The sequence below is a fragment of the Neolamprologus brichardi genome, chromosome 18 (genome assembly GCF_056152115.1).
Source record: "Neolamprologus brichardi isolate AB-2024 chromosome 18, ASM5615211v1, whole genome shotgun sequence".
In the NCBI taxonomy this organism is placed as follows: Eukaryota; Metazoa; Chordata; class Actinopteri; order Cichliformes; family Cichlidae; genus Neolamprologus; species Neolamprologus brichardi.
This window is the reverse complement of record NC_142121.1, coordinates 6,210,474-6,229,256: the sequence shown is the minus strand read 5'-3', so window position 1 is coordinate 6,229,256 and position 18,783 is coordinate 6,210,474. Positions and strand designations below refer to the sequence as shown.

The following is an 18,783-nucleotide window of genomic DNA, read 5'->3' as shown; positions in this document are numbered from 1 at the left end:
TTAACTACTGGGACTGTAAATAGAAGACCTAAACAAATGTGAACAGACCATAAAGGCAAACTATCAATCAGACACCCAGACCAGACTGGCGTCTACAGTGTACATAAGCTATGCTTGTGTTCTAGGCGTGAGCCATTTCCATGGAATAATAATGCTTCTAGTGTTTGTTGACTCATGACATTAGCGTCAAATGACAGACGTGTAATTGGACATCCTGTTGCGGCACTGACCTCTATGGGCGTGGTCTCTGGAACCTCTCTGAGGATCACGATGCAGCGGTTCTGATTGGGTCGCACCTTTTCCCCCTTCTCATCCACCTGGACCAATGGCAAAGCTGCAGGAAGCCATAAAGAAAAGGTGTTATAGGCCATTTCAGGAAGGATCAATCAGTGCATCCCACCTAATAAGCCCTTCAGAATCAGCTAGTTTATTACGTACAATAACTTTCACAGATCTAATGAAACCTTGCAAAATGTTCACCTTCAAACTATGAAAAGTTTCCAGGTTATGTGTCCTGAAGGAACTCACAGGTGCGTTGAAATTCTGTGTCTTTTAAGTCACTTTCCCGGCATTTTTGAGCCTCAGATATCCACATGAAATTTGTAGAGCTGAACAGCACATTTGAACTCTGTGAAAATCTGCTATAAGCTACATTTACCGTTTTTCCCCAGCCACGTATGGACATGAAATGTGTCTTCCAACACTTCAAACGAATTAATTTTACAGCCACATCCAAGAGTCACAATCTAAAGAAAATCCTTTTTCTTGACTAAAAATGAACACAAACATAACCCAATATAATCATAGTTTCAACATTTAATATTTAATATTTCAACATTTAATGGAATAACCTCCCTGTTCATATTCGTACTGCCGAGTCGATCCAGTCTTTTAAATCACGTCTTAAAACTTATTTTTTTACTTTGGCTTTTGATTCTGTCTAGTCGGCTGGTCTAGCTTGTTGTGTTGTTACCTTTTGTTTGTTGTCCTCTTTTATTGTTTGTTTTAACTGTCTCATGCTTTTACTGACTGTGAAGCACTATGGTCAACACTGTTGTTTTAATATGTGCTATATAAATACATTTTGATTTGATTTGATTGAAAGTGCAGAAATGTAGTGTCTATGACCTGCATTTTATGTTCATCTGTTTCTGAAGATTTCGTTTTTCTTTTCTGTGAACTTAAAGGCTGATATCACCGTGGCCACTGGTCCAAATAAGTCAGACCATAAATCTACTTTCTGGATGCATTTTGGTGCACGACTCCTCTAACAGACTTCTATTTTAACATGTGCAGATGTGACTAGACTCTGTGTGTAACAGGTATTAAAAGTGGTTTTTCATGTGGGTACCTCCTGTATTCACAAAGTTACAAGGACTCAAATATGCTGGAAAAAAATAATGCAAATTAAACACTGACTAATCTCGCAGTTTTACTCTTATTTTCTATGACAGACACTCACACACACACCAGAGTGTACAACAGTCTCATATTAAATATGAACAAAGTTTAAAATGATGAGGTCAGAGTATTCAACTCCTATGAGCCCAAAGCTCCAGCTATGATCTCATAGCTGGAGCTTTGGGCACAGCAGCCCCATCCACCCGTTTGTGAGGAGCAGCCAATCAGGAAAACAGTTGTCTTATGCCGGGCTCACACTGTGCGATTTTGTCAGTCGCGCGATTCAGCTCCTGCTCAAACTGTACGATTGACTCGCAGGGGTTAAAAGTTCGTAGGTCACGATGCAGGGTCTCACACTATACGGCCCGAGTGCTCACACTGTGCCTCCATAAAATGAAGGTTATAACAGAAAATCTGTCGCTCACTCTCCCTCTCTGTCTTTCACTCACACAGACACACACCACCATCAACTTTGCTAAATTGCTAATGAAAAACATGATCAGGCAGCTGTGATTGAGCAGCGATGTCCATTCAACTATTTTCACGGTTGTTGTGGTCGTGATAATTTGGTGATGCCACATCGAAAAGGCTCGGATGAGCTTTCCAAAGTTCTACAAGTTGTGCCTCCATCGCTTGTGTCCAGATCACACGCTGCACTGCCGCGCTGCGCCGTCTTTTTCGCTGACATTTGTGTTTGCGCGTGCGCAGTGTGAGAAACTGCGGTGACACCCTCGCAACCAAGCAATTGATGATCGGGAGCTGGTCGTGAGGTGTTAATCGCTTCTCGTTACCCCACGTATACTACACGATGAAGGCCAAAATCGGGCCGATCGCCAAAATGGTCGCACGACTCAAAAATCGGCTCAAAATGGGCCAAAAATCGCACAGTGTGAGCCCAGCATTAAATGGAGGGGAAGGGAGCTAAAAGTGACTGTTTCAGACAGGATGGACGGGGGCTGCACTCAGGCTTTGTATAACATAGATAAATATGTGAAATTTCTAATCATGGACGCAGGACCTGAAACTGGCCAAACAGGTGATCTGTAAATTACAAGCAGTTTCATACTTGAACATCTCCAGAAAAAGAATATTAATGCAAAAAGCCTAATCGCAGCGTAATTACATGATGGTTTATTTACAGTAACCTGATTAAATTCAAATATAAAACTCTTGGCAGTGTACAGATCAATGAGCCATTAAATAAAAAGGCCTCCAAGCTAGAAAGGATTAATTTAAGCAGTAAACTAAGCACGAGCACAAATCAAACACAAGTAGGTAAGACTCTGCTGGATGCACTTTAACGACCTCTCCTGGGAAATCAACTCCAACCACATGCTGATAGAAATTCACTCTGATAAGGTTTTCTTGACATGCAGCTCGTTCAGGTAAACAACCATAATGACGAGTTCTGATTGAACTCCGAGAAAAATAACTGCTGCATAAAACTGCGGCTTTGAAAGCATTTCGCTCACATCGTAAGATGTCCACGATCAGCTCCACGTCCGTGCTGAGCTTTTTGATGTGGTCCAGGTTGGCCACCGTCACAATTGGCACATATTGGTCACTGTCCATTTGGGAGATGAGGTACATGTCACTGGCCAGATTCTCCCTGTCAAACGGAGACGCAGATAGAGGTTAGTTAGACTTTCATGGTGGAGGTGGCAAAAGGTGCAGCAGTGAAAACAAACTTCATTTACTCTGATAAACACAGTCGCACCTGCTCTTACATAAGAGCGACTCTTACACGTGTAATAAACATCAGCTTTGTTTAGGGTGACACACGGCATCTGAATCGCTGCTCTTCTGGTAACAAGTGCACCTTTTGAAACTCCTTCAGTTTACAGCTGTTGCACATTTGGCTGCTTTACTTGTGCAACTGTGAGATTTTTCTGCAGGAATGCACTGTAGGTGTGTATGGTCCAGTATTTTGTAACCCAGCAGTAGTCTGTTGGTTTCTATAGCTTCTTGTTTTCATATCTGATCAGTTTTTTTCCCTTTCTTTTAACTTCCACTGTAGTTTTGGAGAAGCTAACAGTATGCTATTGTTGTTGGCTTGTTCCAAGTTCACAGAGAGGAGAAAATGAAATGAATTTTTCAAGGCCTCAGTTCCTTTCAAATTAGCAGCTAAGCCACCACCACCGCAGAGGCATTCAAAAGTATGAAATAAGGCTTTCATTCAGACTACGCCTGACGCCCACAGCCGAAGGGAGAGAGAGAGAGAGAGAAGAGGCCTGATCGGTATCAAAAACAATACATAGTCTTCCAGTACACTAGCTGCACACACACATGTAATTATTGATGGATTTAATAATTCTTTTAGCGCATGAACAATGATGTTAGAACATATACAATTACCATCACACCTCCCAGTACGACCGAAAATATTAATTTACTCTGACAAAGAGAGAGAGGAGGGGGAAGCAGAATTCCCATGAACCCTGTTAAGACAGACAGACGGACGATTCAGTGTACAAATGCTCCACGAATGGCACCACTTTTGGATCTTGTCGGCCGCTTGGTTTGTTTTGTTGCGTCATACAATATGACATTCACACCACTGACCGTGCTGACTTCCCCCACCGCTGTTTAAGTCTCATCTTTTATGGTTATTTTACTTTAATAAGCCTTAATTGGAATTAGTGTGTGGCCCAGTTTGTGACAGTCTGAATGAGCATTGTTACAACATTCAACCCACAGAGCTTAAGTGTCCCTCCAACAAAAATGTTGAAACACACAAAATCCACACAAGGAGGCAGTGCGACGACCCAGTTGGAGTGAGAGAAAATGTTTTCCTAGAATTAACAGCGGCCCTTGTTAACGCCGCTGTAAATGTGATCAAAACCTAAAAGTCCTTTAAAAGGACCACCTGGTCAAAAAGCTTAAACATCATTGGTCGCAGGCTTGTTTTAAACAAGGAAGGTAGAAAGAAAAAAGCCCCATCTTGCTTAGTTTTCTCAATTAAGAAGATTTCTTGTAAACTTTGTCTCAGGCTGAAAGCAGCCGTCCCCTCTCTTACTAGCAGAGATGTCCGAGTCTACAGAGGAAGGCAGATTTATTTTTAACCTTTAGCTTTCAGATTACTAATACTCATACCAATAATACCACTAATAGAGAGAACTATAATATGAGATGGGTATTTGGTTAAGATTTGCAGCAGCACAACCCCCCCTCCCATCCTCCCATGAGCAAGTATAAATGCATACTGCGCCTGTAGCTGGACACTGCCTTGCATTAAAAGTGTTTAGCACAAGGCTCATTATGGTTTAAAGCCCCATGTTGTACTTTAAAAGCAATCTCATGGGCAGCCACGGTTGTTCGAGACGATCTTAAATTCTCTAGTAGAACAAATACACACAAATGCAAATAAACAAACCACATATTCAAAGTCTGGGTTTTGTCTTGATGCACAAAATAAAATAAAATTTGGGCCCTGGGAGTAAACCAGGAGAAAACTAATAGCATATGAGAGCAAGCACAGAGCAGAAACATTTTTGTTTATGGTACAGTGGGTTTCAGGTCGTGTTCACACGTGCAGCCAGCCAACAGTCATAGTTGGGGAGTGCACAGATGCAGACCCTTGGGAGCACAGGCAGACGACAACATTTACGTCATGAAGGCTACTGTGGACGCCTGAGGTTTCACTGTCGCAGAAAGTATTATTTGAGCCTAATGTGCTGATTATACCAATCAGGATCCACAGGATTCAAGGAGGCAGAATAACACATGAGTGGATTGCACACAGTCATCCACAAGTCGTTGTGTTAATCACTTTCAAGTAGAAGTTTTTCCTTCCAGATCTTATTTTAAGTGCTTTTCTCCATTAGCAAGTATGAAACAGCTGCTGAGCATTGATTGAAGTAGATGGGCTGAGATTTCAGCACATACGCCAGTTTCTCATGGACAGTTCGAGGCTTAGTGAAGGAGATGTTCCTACATTCAAAGAAAAGCATAAAATTCTGGGCTGTACTGTGATATGAAGCTATTGGCTCACCGGGAAAGACAGAACTCCAGGGTCTTCTTCAGGTGCTCCCTCAAGCCCTCCTGGGGGTTGTCAGGCTGGGGATCACTGCCTGTTGATAGAGGATAAAGATTTTGGTAAAATAAGGAGCAACTAAGCTTACGTCTAATCCTCTAAACACTATCCAGACAATGAAATGGGATGTGGGTGGAGAGGATTGTAAAATATGGAGAAGGAAAAAAAGAAAGAAGACAAGCACCAAAAGAGTGTCGTATTTACACACAGCAAATACTCATGCAAGCTAATTTAATGTGTTGGAAGCAATGGCACGGGCGCTAAGAAACCTACTCCTACACGGTTGTATAATCACAGTCATCTTAATACCACCCATTCCTCCCTTAGCCTCGTTGTTTTTGTCAACACTTCTTTCAAGCGGAGGGCGCTTAAAAAGATAAATGTCTCGTAGCAGATCGTGTCTGGAACAGGTCAATGACATTTTAATGATGCAATAAATAACACATAAAACAAATACCTCTCAAGCGGTCACTGTTCTCCTTTAAAAATAAATCTACTGCCCGAGGACAGACTGTCCCTTAATATTCGACCACATTAGCCGACTGTGTTTGGTTGGAGTTCATTCTAACCTTGAGTTATCCAAGATCAGGTGAAATCAAACATATTTAGATCCCTGTGTGATTGACGAGGCCAACGCACTTAAAATCCTTAAAAGCCTTCTAATAGCCATGCCTGTGGTATAAATGTGGACATCGTCTCGATTTCAAGTTACTTTGTTTACAAACTTGGGTGTCCACGCCGCCCACATCAAAAATCAGCACAAAAGTATCCATGTGTAGACATGTGGATAAACACCGCTGATACACAACTACTTCAGAGCCTCCTCTGACTAACAACCAATCACTAACCAGCCCACCTGTGTGCCCTGGCTGCCCAGGCTTGGGGTATTCTTTGTAGGCTGACTCGGAGCACTCCAGAGTGACAGCGGCTGGCTCAGCCAGCATTACTGGTACCGGTGGAGGCTCATCTGGGTCGGTTAGAAGGGGCTCCTTGTAAGCCTTGTCTTCACTGGCTTCATAGCCTGTGACAATCAACAATGGGCATTATGATAATGATTAAAGGCATAAGAATATCACCAGATGTTTAAAAGGGGGGCTGTGAGCATAATAGGAGTTATTTTTATTTATGGACTTCAGAGTAGCTTTACATGGTTCGTAGTTCAAATTAGTTTATCAGAATCTTAAACTGGGCCTTGATCCAGCTCCTCAGCTCAACCTCTAAAACCAGCCACTACCTTTAAACTGTGCTGGTTCTGATTGGCTGCCCCTCCAGCTACAGAAGGTGTGAACAGCAGGTGGGTGGGGGTGATATCATACAGCGTAGATACTCAGTATTTAGATCAGTCTGAGTGTTTGGCTCACACTGTTTACATGACAGATGCTCTCCTCATCATTTGAAATTTTGATTTGATTAATATGAACATATACAGCAGAAGATAAGGAAAAGCAAGAAAACAGCTCCAGTGTGAATTGAGAGCAGTGTCCTTTTTAAGTTCCAAGTGCCGATTTTCCAACCTTGTCCCAGTTCAGCAACAATACACCTGTGCAATGACAAATGGACATTATTACCAGAGGCAATCTGAAGCATCTGGCCCGGCACATAAACTCAGCCTTTTCCTGATTAAGATGCAAAGACCATCATTCTGAACGCTCTTTTCCTTTTAGAGCACAACAGATCTTCTTATAGAAATACACAATGATAATGTGAGCAACTTAAATAATGAATAATTATGAATTATTAAAGGCTGGCCAAAAAACTAATGTAATTCCAAAATAAAACCTTTTTTTACAGCACTAATTACATCTAAACAAAACAAGTATTGCCTTTAAAACAAATGATCCATCTTAACATAAATGTAAATATTGCACTACTGGTAATATTGTACTAATAACAGTACTAACAAGTGGTTTTTTGGTCCATTATGCAATGATAAATACATTTACTGGAAATGTTTCTCAAATAAAGTGTACCAAGAAAGACACTGTATATTTTGTGCTACAGACAAACACTATTTCTGGCTGTAGCCTAGCAATAAATCCTGAGAATTAGTGCTGTGGATTTCATTTACACTGAATTAAAAACAAGGTGGGTATGAAAGCAATGTCGAGTCAACAGCAAATTAAAATGACAACGGATCACAAAGGAGAGATGTGCCAGAACAGAATGAAACATGATAATATACTTCTAAAACCAGAGAAAAATTACATTCAGCTAATTAAGCACATAACCATTTATTAAAACAGTATTGGGACAAATTTTAATACTGTATTTATAAAAAGATAAATCGGGGTTAAACAGTGTGGGACTAGTAATGCCATCGTATTCAAGAGCATTTTCCTCTTAATTTGTGTTTAAGAGTTTAAGCAACCTCCATCAAATCACACAATTTTCCTTAAGGTCTGGCTAAACTCTCTTCAGGGTGCTCTATGGAAATACTCTGCACATGAGTGAACGGTACAGTGACTTAAACTGAAAACAGTTTATCTACTCAGAGCCGTGTCCCCCGTGGGAAATGGTTCGTTTTATCTTTTAGATTCGTTTCAAACACAAAAGACTTGGCAGGAGCTGACATAACAGCGACCATAACAGCACAGCACAAAGGCCACTTCACAGATAAAAATAAAAAAGTAAATCTTTTAAGAGAAGTGAAGTCTCTGATTGGAAGTTATCCGTGGGAGGTTCAGTAAAAGTTGCATCCTTTGAACTTGGTGGCTGTACTGGTGAGGCACAACTTTTACTTTAAAGGGAAACGTTTCCAATTACTTTCCACTTTTCAAGTTTCAGTAAAGCTTGGTGAGGAAAATCTAAGTATTTCCAGACAAGTTTGTGTTTTCCATGGAAACTACAGGTGATTTCAGCAACCAAAACAATCACAAGGTGGTTTTTCAACAGCATTTATTACCATTTTTAAATGGTCAATCTCCAACAACCACTCGCTAACTGGTTGAGGAACACATTCTTCTCTAGTGGCCGGAAGCTGTGATGAGGTCACTAAACAGTCTCTAGGCCTGTGGGACTCAAATCCTCAGACCTGCTTACTCTTTCAAACGTTAGCACAAAGCACACCGCAAAAGTGAAAATAAACTAGAAGCTAACTAGAAGCGACAAGTGATCGAGTCCTCCAGACAAGGGTCTTGTGAAGGAGCCCACATGCCTTTGCTAAATACGTTCACACACTGCTTCTGTGGGTGTCATCTGTCTTAATTTAGCACATCACTCCCAGCAGTCTCAGAAACAATGCTGTTATTTATTAATAAAATATGAACAATTATAATGGGGAAAGCACCACTTCATCGTCTAGGCAACGAATGACACCCACCCCAAATTTGAATATTTGAAAATCTTGACCTTTACTTTTGAAGTCACGTCCACATCAGGCAAGTGTGAAACATAATGGTGAATACTCAAACATCAGATGTTTAATGTTTAACCCATGAGTGTCAAACATGGGGCCTGTGGGACAGAATGGGAACCCCCACACTAAACCATTACTGCTGATACGTAGCACATACATTTTTAATTTTAATTTTTTCCATTTTACGGCCTTCTAAGGCTACGTTTACACTGCAGACGAAAGCGCATCAAATCCGATTTTTTTTTACGACCCATATCCCATCATGGTGTGACAGTGTGAACGGCACAATATTTTCAAATCCGATCTGGGTCACTTTCGTATGTGGTACTGAATCCGATACATATCCGATGTTTCAGAAAGCGACTGCTGTTTGATGGTCATGTCGCATTAAATCCGTCTTTTATGTCACTGACACAAGACAGACGCCAATTATCAGCGCCAGAGAAGACATCGTGAATGCTTCCTGGCCATCCGGTGAAACTGTTTGGAAGACAACGTTGGAGAAACGTGAACATTTTATTTGTACTGTATAATCTGCAGATTCTGACAGAAATCTGCAACTATCCTTTGAAGCACCACTCCTCTAAAACAGCAATAAGGATCATTATTAGGTTATTTACGTTATTATGTAAATAACAAAATAACTTAAAGCAAAAATTGGGAAACGTGAAGTCCGAAGTCTTTATATTAAGGGCCATCAGTCAAACAATACTGTTGGTCTGGGTCTAAACAGAGCGCGTTGTGTGTGACGTCTTCTTTTGTGCATGCGGGCCGCTTTGAGCGTTCACGTGTTTGCTGTCGCATTTTATTTGTAGTGTGAACGAGCAGACAAAAAAAAATCGGATTTGATCGAAAAATCGGAATTGAGCATCAAGACCTGCAGAGTGAACGTAGCCTACGTGAGAAAGGCATCGCCTACAGTCTGAAACGCAGCACCAAGGTCAGTAAGTAAAAGATGAACCATTAAATAAAATAAGTTCCTGTTTCTCATCATCTGCCATATAACTTTCAGGTGGTTTTGTTTTGTTTAAACAATGGGTCCACAGTAAATGAAGGACCCAAGTTTGAAGTCAATATGAATGCAAAAGGAAAAACAGGTGACAGGAATGATAATAAGTGGCTTAAATTCATAACCTTTAATAGTCCTTCTTTGTTTGCCGACAAAGGAATCAGAATAAGCTTCCATGTGCATGTAATGGTTCAGCATACTGACAGTGAATGGGGACATTAGAGGAACCAGCCAGTATCATGACTAAATCACTGTTACCACTGCAGGCGTGGTGTGAATTTTCCGTCACAGACCACTACATCCATGGCCCAACGGCATTAAATCAGCAGTGCTCTGTAATAAATTTCCCATAAATGTCTTTGCGGACGTGGAAGATGAAGTAGGCCAGGACGTCAGTGCGCGTCAAACTGAGACTAATCAATAATTTCTGTTTCACCACCATGTCCTTGTTGCCTCTGTGGCTAAACTTGGCTGAGCACATTGAAGCGAGTGATTACTGTCATTTACAAAGAAAGAAGTGTGACTGGGGCCGGAATATTCATAACTCATTCTAGATTGAGTATGAATGATTAAAGGGGTGTCTCCTGTGTGGTGGGAAAAGGGAACCAGAGTGGACAAAGCAGGTTTTTACACCAGACTGTGCCGTTTGTCACTACTCGATTATTACAGACTTAGCAAGTAGACTACATGCCAACATTTCACTTTCTTTCTACACCTCAGCTTCAGATTAGCTGTATACTATTTTCAGTTTCTCCGCATTACATTAATAAATTAGCTGCTGGCTATGTTCACCTGCGTCACGCTGCCACAACCACCAAAACCTACAATTCTCCACTTTTTCAGGTCCAGTATTTACCTGCAAAATTTAAAGGTGCTTTTTGTAAAGACCCTCTGAAAACTGAAAACTTTCACCACATGGTGGCAGCGTTTTACCAGAAGGTTTTCATGCAGCTGATCAGCCCAACGTGCATTAAACAGACCACTTCTCATTAATGTAAATTTGTAAAAACTATTAGTTACCAAAGTCAGCACAAGTCAGCAAAATACAACAGTAAAATATGAATGCTAACGAACACTAGCTTGAATTATGTTGGTGTCATGGTGAACACTGCACTTACTCCATGTACCATCTTGTGGTCAACATGGGTGTTATGCAAGACTGCAGTCTGAACTTATTTGAACGTCAGTTAATATCTTGCAACACAATTTCATCTGTTACAGCCCAGAAGAATGGTGCTAGAGGCAGCGCAGAATCATTTTGCATTTAGCGGCTACGTTCTCTGGAACAATTTTGTGCACTTTTGTTGCTTTTTTTAAATATTTAAGATTAAGATTTAAGATTCTGGGTGTCAAACATGCAGCCTGCAGTTAATACCTCACCCACCAATGACTGCCCAAGTCTAATCATCTCATTTTTTTCAATGAAATACTAGCACTATTACTACGTCTATGTCCAAGCGTGAGAAATGACAAACCTGCACCTGAACTCCACACTAGCTAAAGAAAATGCTAAAGAAGGGCTCTGCTTGGGCTCAAACCACCAACTTCTCACTGTGCTGCCACACGTAAATATTTTCACAATGTACTTCTGCCTCTTTAGGGACGTGTTCAACATTATTTTGCAATTATGTTGAACATGCAATAGTTTTAGTGGTTAGCCTAGCTTGAAATAACACTGGGTTTGAAAGAGGACCATAATCTATAACAAGTCTGACACCCCCTGTCTTATATGGTGCCTAACATATTAGGAGTTTACCTGCATATAAAAAGGGTTTGGGCCTTCTGCTAAAGGAAAGCCACCTTGAGTGTGACAAAACTATTTGGCGTGTTTAAAAAGTGGAGTTAGATTAATTAGATTTTGGTTTATTAAATCACTAGTAATGTCACAAAAATCCACAGAATTCTATTAAGTCAGGTAACACAATCTCTTTGCCTTAGCCATGCATTTACCAAACATGGTTATATGCACAATAATCCACAAAGACCATTTATAGGCAGAAAAATTCCTGTTAATGCTGATTAATGATTCAATGCTATACTGATAAACCATTTTAGAAACAGGAAACGTTTTATGTTCTTATCTATGCTCTGTATTGCATTATTTCGATATATCTGAAATGGAGAGCAGTTATACTTTGTTTTGCACTATAGTGGCCAAAAGTCAGATTCTAAGTATATAAGAAGCCAGTTTTTGTGCATCAATGACCTTCTGGGCCGGGGTCGGCCGAACTATCGCAGCCTTCCTTCCATGGCTGCAGGGCAGCAGTTGTGGTGTCGGCAGTCCCGCTGGGGTCCAGGCTAAACATGTGGTTGGCCCATGCTTTCGCATTGGGGTTGAGGTCCGAAACCTTGGCAGATTCCTGCAAAAGAACAGAGCCTGATTAGAGAAATCAACTTCAGCTAATGTATGTCACCACATCAGTAATGTAGTTACTAAAAAAAAAAAAAGAAAAGAAATGACATCAACTTCTTGGGCATCAACTATAAATCATACGACTGTAATCGATGAATTGTCTTTTACTAGTAAATATACACCTCAAAGTAGAGCTGCACGATTAATCGTTAGAATTCATCTCAATTCATACTTATGTGCGATCTCATTTCCAAATGACAACAATTTAAAAAAAGAAAAAGAAAAAAGACGACGATTGTACCGCATTTTGATCCGGGACGTAATCTGCATGAAAGCAAGCGCTCACTCTTCCTGCCCAACAAATGACGAGGGCGGAGCCTTATACCACGTGAAACAGAAGCTGGCTGCTAAAATCGGCAGGGAAAAACAACGGAGAGCACGTCAGGGATGACGAGAAAGTGACAGGAGAAAATCCGTCCCGGTCAACCACCCAAACATCAATAACGGGAACCTTATACAGCGCTTCCCTATACCCGTCGAACTCCCGCAGGCACAAAGAAATTGCGGAGGCTATCACTTATCACCTGACCAAAGATATGGCTCCATCAACACTGTGCAAAACGAGGGATTTAGGAAAATGATCAACACCCTAGACAAACGCTACACAGTGCCGTCCCGCAACTATTTTTCTATTGTTGCTCTACCTGCTCTATACACGCAGTGTCGAGCAAATTTCAAGCAGTACAACGTTTTGCGGCAACGACAAAACATGAGACATTTGTTGTTTTTATGTTTATTTATTGTTTTTATGTTCAGTCTCAACTGTTACGAAGTTGATGTGCAGTTAATAAGTGCAATAAATATTTATACTGGAAAAGAAAATCGTGAGAGAATCGTGATCTCAATTCTAAGCAAAAAAATCGTGATTCTCATTTTATGCAAAATCGTGCAGCCCTACCTCAAAGGTTCTGAAAGTATATTTAAAACCATGCTAACAGACTTATGTGGCCTACATTTCATCCGTGCAATTTAAAGAACAACAACAAAGCAGTGTTTCCTATACAGATTTTATGTAGTCCAACCAGCCACATATACTAATGTTTGCCTTGTTCACTCATCTGAATGAAAAACAAACCACTATCCTCTCACTCTTATTCTTAGTTTGGTCTTGCTTTTCCCTACTCTCTGGTTCGCTGGCCACATTCCTGCTGTGGCGGCCTGTGAGACATTTTCTCCGTCTCTCAAACAAACTATTGCGTTGGCTTTGCACATCCTCTCTGAGCTAGAAGGCCACTCTAATCAGAAAAGCAGCAGGTGGAAAACTGCTTCATGCACCATATTATTGAGCTCACCGTGGTTGCGCAGCAGAGTTAGAACAACAGCACCAGCAAAGACGAGTGGAAGTGAAGTCCACCCAGGTGATCACAGACTCTGATCTGATTATATTCCTTCAGTATTTGTCACAGAGTAAATTAAATATTTGAAGCAAGCATGGTTGTGCCTGTGTAAATGCACGTGAGCTAACATCAAAGACCGAATCTGTAGGAAGCACTGCAACTGCTACAAATCAATCACAAGAGCCAAGCTAACATCAACCCACCCAGGTCACAGGGAAGGAAAAAAAATGAAAAATTTCAACAAGATGGTGTCTAAGGAAATCATCAGGGTTTGCCTTCTACCCAATTAAAATCCATCATGAGTGACCCACATTATGGGGTCTCATTTTGTCAGTGACACGAGCTAATATAACAGTGCTAAAGAGAGAGAGAAGTGCACAAAGACTGCAGAAGCCGATTTTCCCCACATGTGTTGCTTTTTAAGGCAGTTTTAAATAGGTTGCTTATTTATATTCATATGCACAATGAACTGTACATTTCAAAATATGCCAATAAAACACTGTGGATGTGCCAGACATTTATTATAAAGCAAACAGTAATTTGGTTAAAAAAAAAGTCTTCACAAAATCTTTCATGTCTCAACTCACATTACAGTTTGTGAGAATACCAATACTGCAAAGCCTTCTACAACAATTTTCCTTTGCTTACTCTAAAGAAAAATACAGGGAAAGTATAAAATATGACATTTAAATGACAGATTCACTTGCCCAGAAAAGAAGTTTCTATTTCCGGGATTTCTCCTGGCTCAAAATTGGCCTTTCGGCCTGGTGACTGTGCATGTAAGCACGACTTAAGTCTAAACATTTTCCTGGTCAAAATGTTCTTTACGATCAATTTAAACCCCTCGTTTAAAAAAAAGAACCTCTCGTTTCATTGTAATGTTTCTGTAATGCCTTCTCTCTAAAATGGTCTACGCTGAGCATCAGAAAGGCGAGCATTCATCGGTCATGTTGTGCATAAGTCTCAATCGACAACAAGACTCCTCAAACTAAAAATCGTTTTGACAGGAACCAGGCTAATAAACCCCTGTTGTCTGCTGGAAATACTCACAGGATCAAAGCGGCAGTTCAGCATGCATGTCTCACAGGCTAAGAGGCTATAACCCAGAGCGGTGGTCAGAGTCAGCGTTTCACTCAACTCCTGAGGAACAGCAGGCCAGACGCTGCCTGCCGCTGGTGGTATTAGAGTCCACTGCATCCAATCCATGGCTAACACATAAAAAAAAGGTCTAAGTATGTCCACTGGTGGGCTGAGGAAGGAAGTCTTCCGACCAACATTGGCTTGCCTCAGGATCCTCTGAGCAAAGCGGCTGCCACCACCCCTCTCCAAGTCATCCTCGTCAAATCACAGCGACCGCCACGCTCTGCCTGCCCTCCTCCGATACAGGCTGCTGGGTTGATTCAACAAATCTGATGACAGCACTGAGGCTCGGCTGCCCCGGTGGGCCAGGGCTGACGTTGCAGAAGCTGACTGGCTGTCTCGCTCCCGTTAAGCACCCGTCTCTGCTTTTGTTTTGTCGCCGTTGCACTGAGTCATTCCCCAGGAAAAAAAAAAAAACAAAACGCTGGAGCTGTGCAGGCAGCGTTGAGTCGCACACCTGCGCTCAAATGAAATGCCTGCTCCGGTCTGCCACATGTTAAACCAACCCTGAGGCATTGCTCAAATTCAGACCTCCAGAGCCTTGGTTTTAATAGATTATTCTGCTAACAAGCTAAATTGCAAAATAAAGGGCTGGGCAAACTGGTTTCTTTTTGAACATAGTAAAGAGAGGAGGAAGAGAAACAAAAACACAACAAGATTAAGAAGTGAACAGCAAGAGATATTGTTCCTCAGTCGTATTTCACAAACATGGCACTACGAGATCATTCACGATGTGCCTGGCCAGACAGAGACAAATCCCCGCCTATGCTAATAATCCATCCTTCCTCCAATGTAAAACTCCCACTCCTGTCCGAGCGGCTGCCATAGAAACTGCTGCTGACATCAATGGACGCGTACGTCCAGGGCATCGCTTGACCTTTCAAAATTTTAAAATGTTCCCCTCTCTCACAGAGGAAGGAAAGGTTAGCAGCCTTTCTGATTGAGGGTGTATTTTTGGAGGAAATAGGAGGATGTGATTCATCACGAACCGTGGACAGAGATGAGTTATAGTCAGTGTCATTGGAGGGCAGCCGACGTAGCACCGGGTTTATTGCTCTCCCTCCTTGATGGAGGTGGGCTCCCAGCAGGCAGGCAGACAGACAGAAAGACAGAGCAGACAAACCAGAGTCCTTAGGGAGGGAAAACAAAAACAGCTGAATTTGGACTAATCTGTCTGTCTGCACACCGGAGGCTCCTCTTTCCTCTCTGACAGACAGATCTGGGGGAGACCAGATGGGCTCATCACAAATACTACAACATGCATCATCCTTAACAGCATTTTCTACAATATTAGACTAATTTAGCAACTACAGATTAGTTGTTTTTCCCCCCAGGTCATTATTTAGACAAATTTAAAACAGTTTAACCTTTTTATTTTTCTTTGAAACCATCGGTCTGGCGGCAGGACCATTTCCTTTACCACTTGTTCTAAATGCAAAATGTAAACAGTTTGGGAAAGAAGAGAAGATAACCTTTACAGGGATATTCTGTGTATCATGGTAGCACAAAGCATTCATAAGGTACTGTGTGAACACCAGACAGGGGAACCTAGATTTTACAGTGTGTGCTTTTTATTTAAATGGTTCCAGAAAGATGACTGCAGTCGACCTCCATCTATACGCAGTTCAGTATTCGCAGATTTTTCTGTGGAAAGTAACTCCAAATTATTTGGGGAAAATTCGCCTATTCACAGATTTTTTGATTTGACACGCTATTGGCTGGTGTTTGCAAAGCAGCCAATCTAGGAGTGCCATTCATTTTGCTTCATGTTGAACAGAGTACCGCCCAGTACATCAAGACTGTGGATGTTAGCTTCTGTGGTAGTGCCAAGAAGTTTTCCACATCTCAATTATTTGCAGTAATCAGTTCTTTGCGGGCGGTTGTGGTTCCTAACCCCCTGCGAATATCAGGGTCTACTGCATTTTGTAGTTTTACAGTCAAAATTACAAAATAAGCCCACGTGGGCTGTTTGATACTGGCTTAAACTTAACTGATGCTATGTTTATTCTTAGACTAGAGGAGCTTTGCATGATCCCTAACAGTTTATTTGGATCGTCACTACACTTTACTGTAACATCATCTGATATTTGCTGTTTTTATAAAGATACCTTATTCTGTTTATTTAGCTTTCTTGAGTTTTAGATATTTTACCTTAATTATGCTAATATATTTTTTATTTAAATCTATGCTTAATAACTAAACATATATTTTACCTTCTACTGTGCTTGGTTCAAGTGTTGGGGGTTGCTGAGGTAACCTTTAACCAGAGGTCAGCAACCTGTGGCTCAGTTAGAATTAAAACTAACTGTTCACATGTGCGGCTCTTTTTCTCCTGTTGTTTTGTAGGCGGAGCTTAAGCGGCTCTTCTGATGTTGAAGGTTGTCGATATATGAGGTGATGCTTCTATATCACATTAAAATATGACACAGCCTTACTCAATAACATTCTAAATATTTAAGCTATTTTCTTCCATCTTTAGAAGAAATGGCAGTTGTGCTTATTACAGCAAGTTTCTGAACTTCTCATCTAATGCAAGCTTATTCTTTGCCTTTATTAAAGTTCTGTCACAAACGAGCCATTTAGCTCCTCTCACTTTAACGCTGCAACCTTCTTCCAGAGGAAAACAAAACTAACAGCATTATATTATTAGTCACATTTGTATAAGAACCGTGGTTCTCTAAGACGATAACTCAAAGGCAAGCCAAGTCGTAAAAGACTGATCTAAGAGATTTGTTGACGAGGCTGGACAGTGGTGAGAAAGGCAGTGGTGTGGTGTCTGTGTATTGGTGGCATTTCCCTGCTTTGGCAACAGATTTAAGAATGAGGATCTGAAATCTTTTGATATGGCTACCCAGCTGCTAAACTACATTTACACTTTTTGAGTACATCCCCTTCGGTTTCCAAAGCTGGACAACTGCTTAAAAACTAGTCTGCATTTCTGTCCCCACAGTTTTGATTACATCTGCATTCATACACAGAGCATTTTCATACCTGCATATGCAGCGAAACTGCAGCTTCTCTCTAAATGCTGTATGACCCACTAAAAAAATAAAATAAAATAAAAAATATATATATATTTGTGAAGATTTCTGTCAGGCTCACTTTCTTTCCAGCTTGTGTCCATAATTGATTTGATTTAACATGCACAGCTAAAAATGGGTCACGCTCAATTTCTGGTCTGTTTCTGACACATATGTGCAAAGCATATGGTGTATCACTCCGTCTCTCTGTGTGAACGCATGCGTGTGAATAAGGAACAACACAATTTTGGTAGCACCAAATGGCTTGCACATTATTATCCATAAAACTGAGTGCTATTTCACTACAATTATATTTATAATTTGGTGTCTTACTGTTACAATTTTAAACTTACCGTATGGAGTGATAGGAGTGCCAAAATTAAATAAATACAGAAAATAATGTGTGAATTAAAATGGAAATAAAATTAATACACAATTAAATGCATAATTACTTAAAATACCAAATATTCATCCATCCACAGGACCCCAAGATGAGCAGTTTCCCTGCACAGCAAGTTGAGGCCGATGTGGCGCAGCCAGGTATCCCAGAATGAATGTCAAGCACCCTAAAATCTAAGTCCAGTTTTAAAATGGTATTGTTGCTTAAAAGTTCATTTGCAAAAGCACACCAGCATTTGTTGAGATCTCTGACTAAGTTGTGAGCTAACTTCAAACCAAAGCATTCTTTTAGACTACATGGTTCTTAGACCCGTCCCTGAATTTAATGGATTAGATTGACAAGTAAAACAAATTCAAGATGCAATGTAGCACCGCAACCATGAAATAATTAGAGAAACAAGTTTCAAGTAAAGTCAATTTATATTTCAATGAATTATTGCTGAATTATCAACACGTTTAATTACTCATTTAATCGTATTTACAAATTTCCCTCTGAAACTCTTAGCATGCCTTAATATAACTGCATAGCCCAGTAGTAAGTATTTTTTGAGATTACAAAGATACAAACTGCACGATTAATTGTTGCGGAATTTTATTCATATCTGATAGAAATGAGTGTGCAGACTAACCCGCAGTTCAACCTGAATTCTGAGGAAGTAACTGTTAACACTTTGTT

At 40.7% G+C, this 18,783-nt stretch overlaps 1 protein-coding gene across 5 annotated transcripts in view; it reads right to left on the bottom strand.

The window, feature by feature from the left end:
• larp4b (La ribonucleoprotein 4B) overlaps window positions 1-18,783 on the bottom strand; it is a 62,646-nt gene that overhangs the window by 21,004 nt on the left and 22,859 nt on the right. For 3 of the 5 annotated variants that reach the window (XM_087832080.1, XM_087832081.1, XM_087832083.1), the window contains exons 3-7: window positions 12,005-12,158; window positions 6,291-6,455; window positions 5,393-5,471; window positions 2,874-3,010; window positions 231-334 (exon numbers count right to left, since the gene is read on the bottom strand). In XM_087832080.1, the coding sequence (XP_087688206.1) occupies window positions 231-334; window positions 2,874-3,010; window positions 5,393-5,471; window positions 6,291-6,455; window positions 12,005-12,158 (639 nt within the window). Of the gene's footprint in view, window positions 1-230; window positions 335-2,873; window positions 3,011-5,392; window positions 5,472-6,290; window positions 6,456-12,004; window positions 12,159-14,598; window positions 14,931-18,783 lie in introns of those variants that run through there. The other 2 variants (XM_087832085.1, XM_087832082.1) reach the window with 2 other exon arrangements.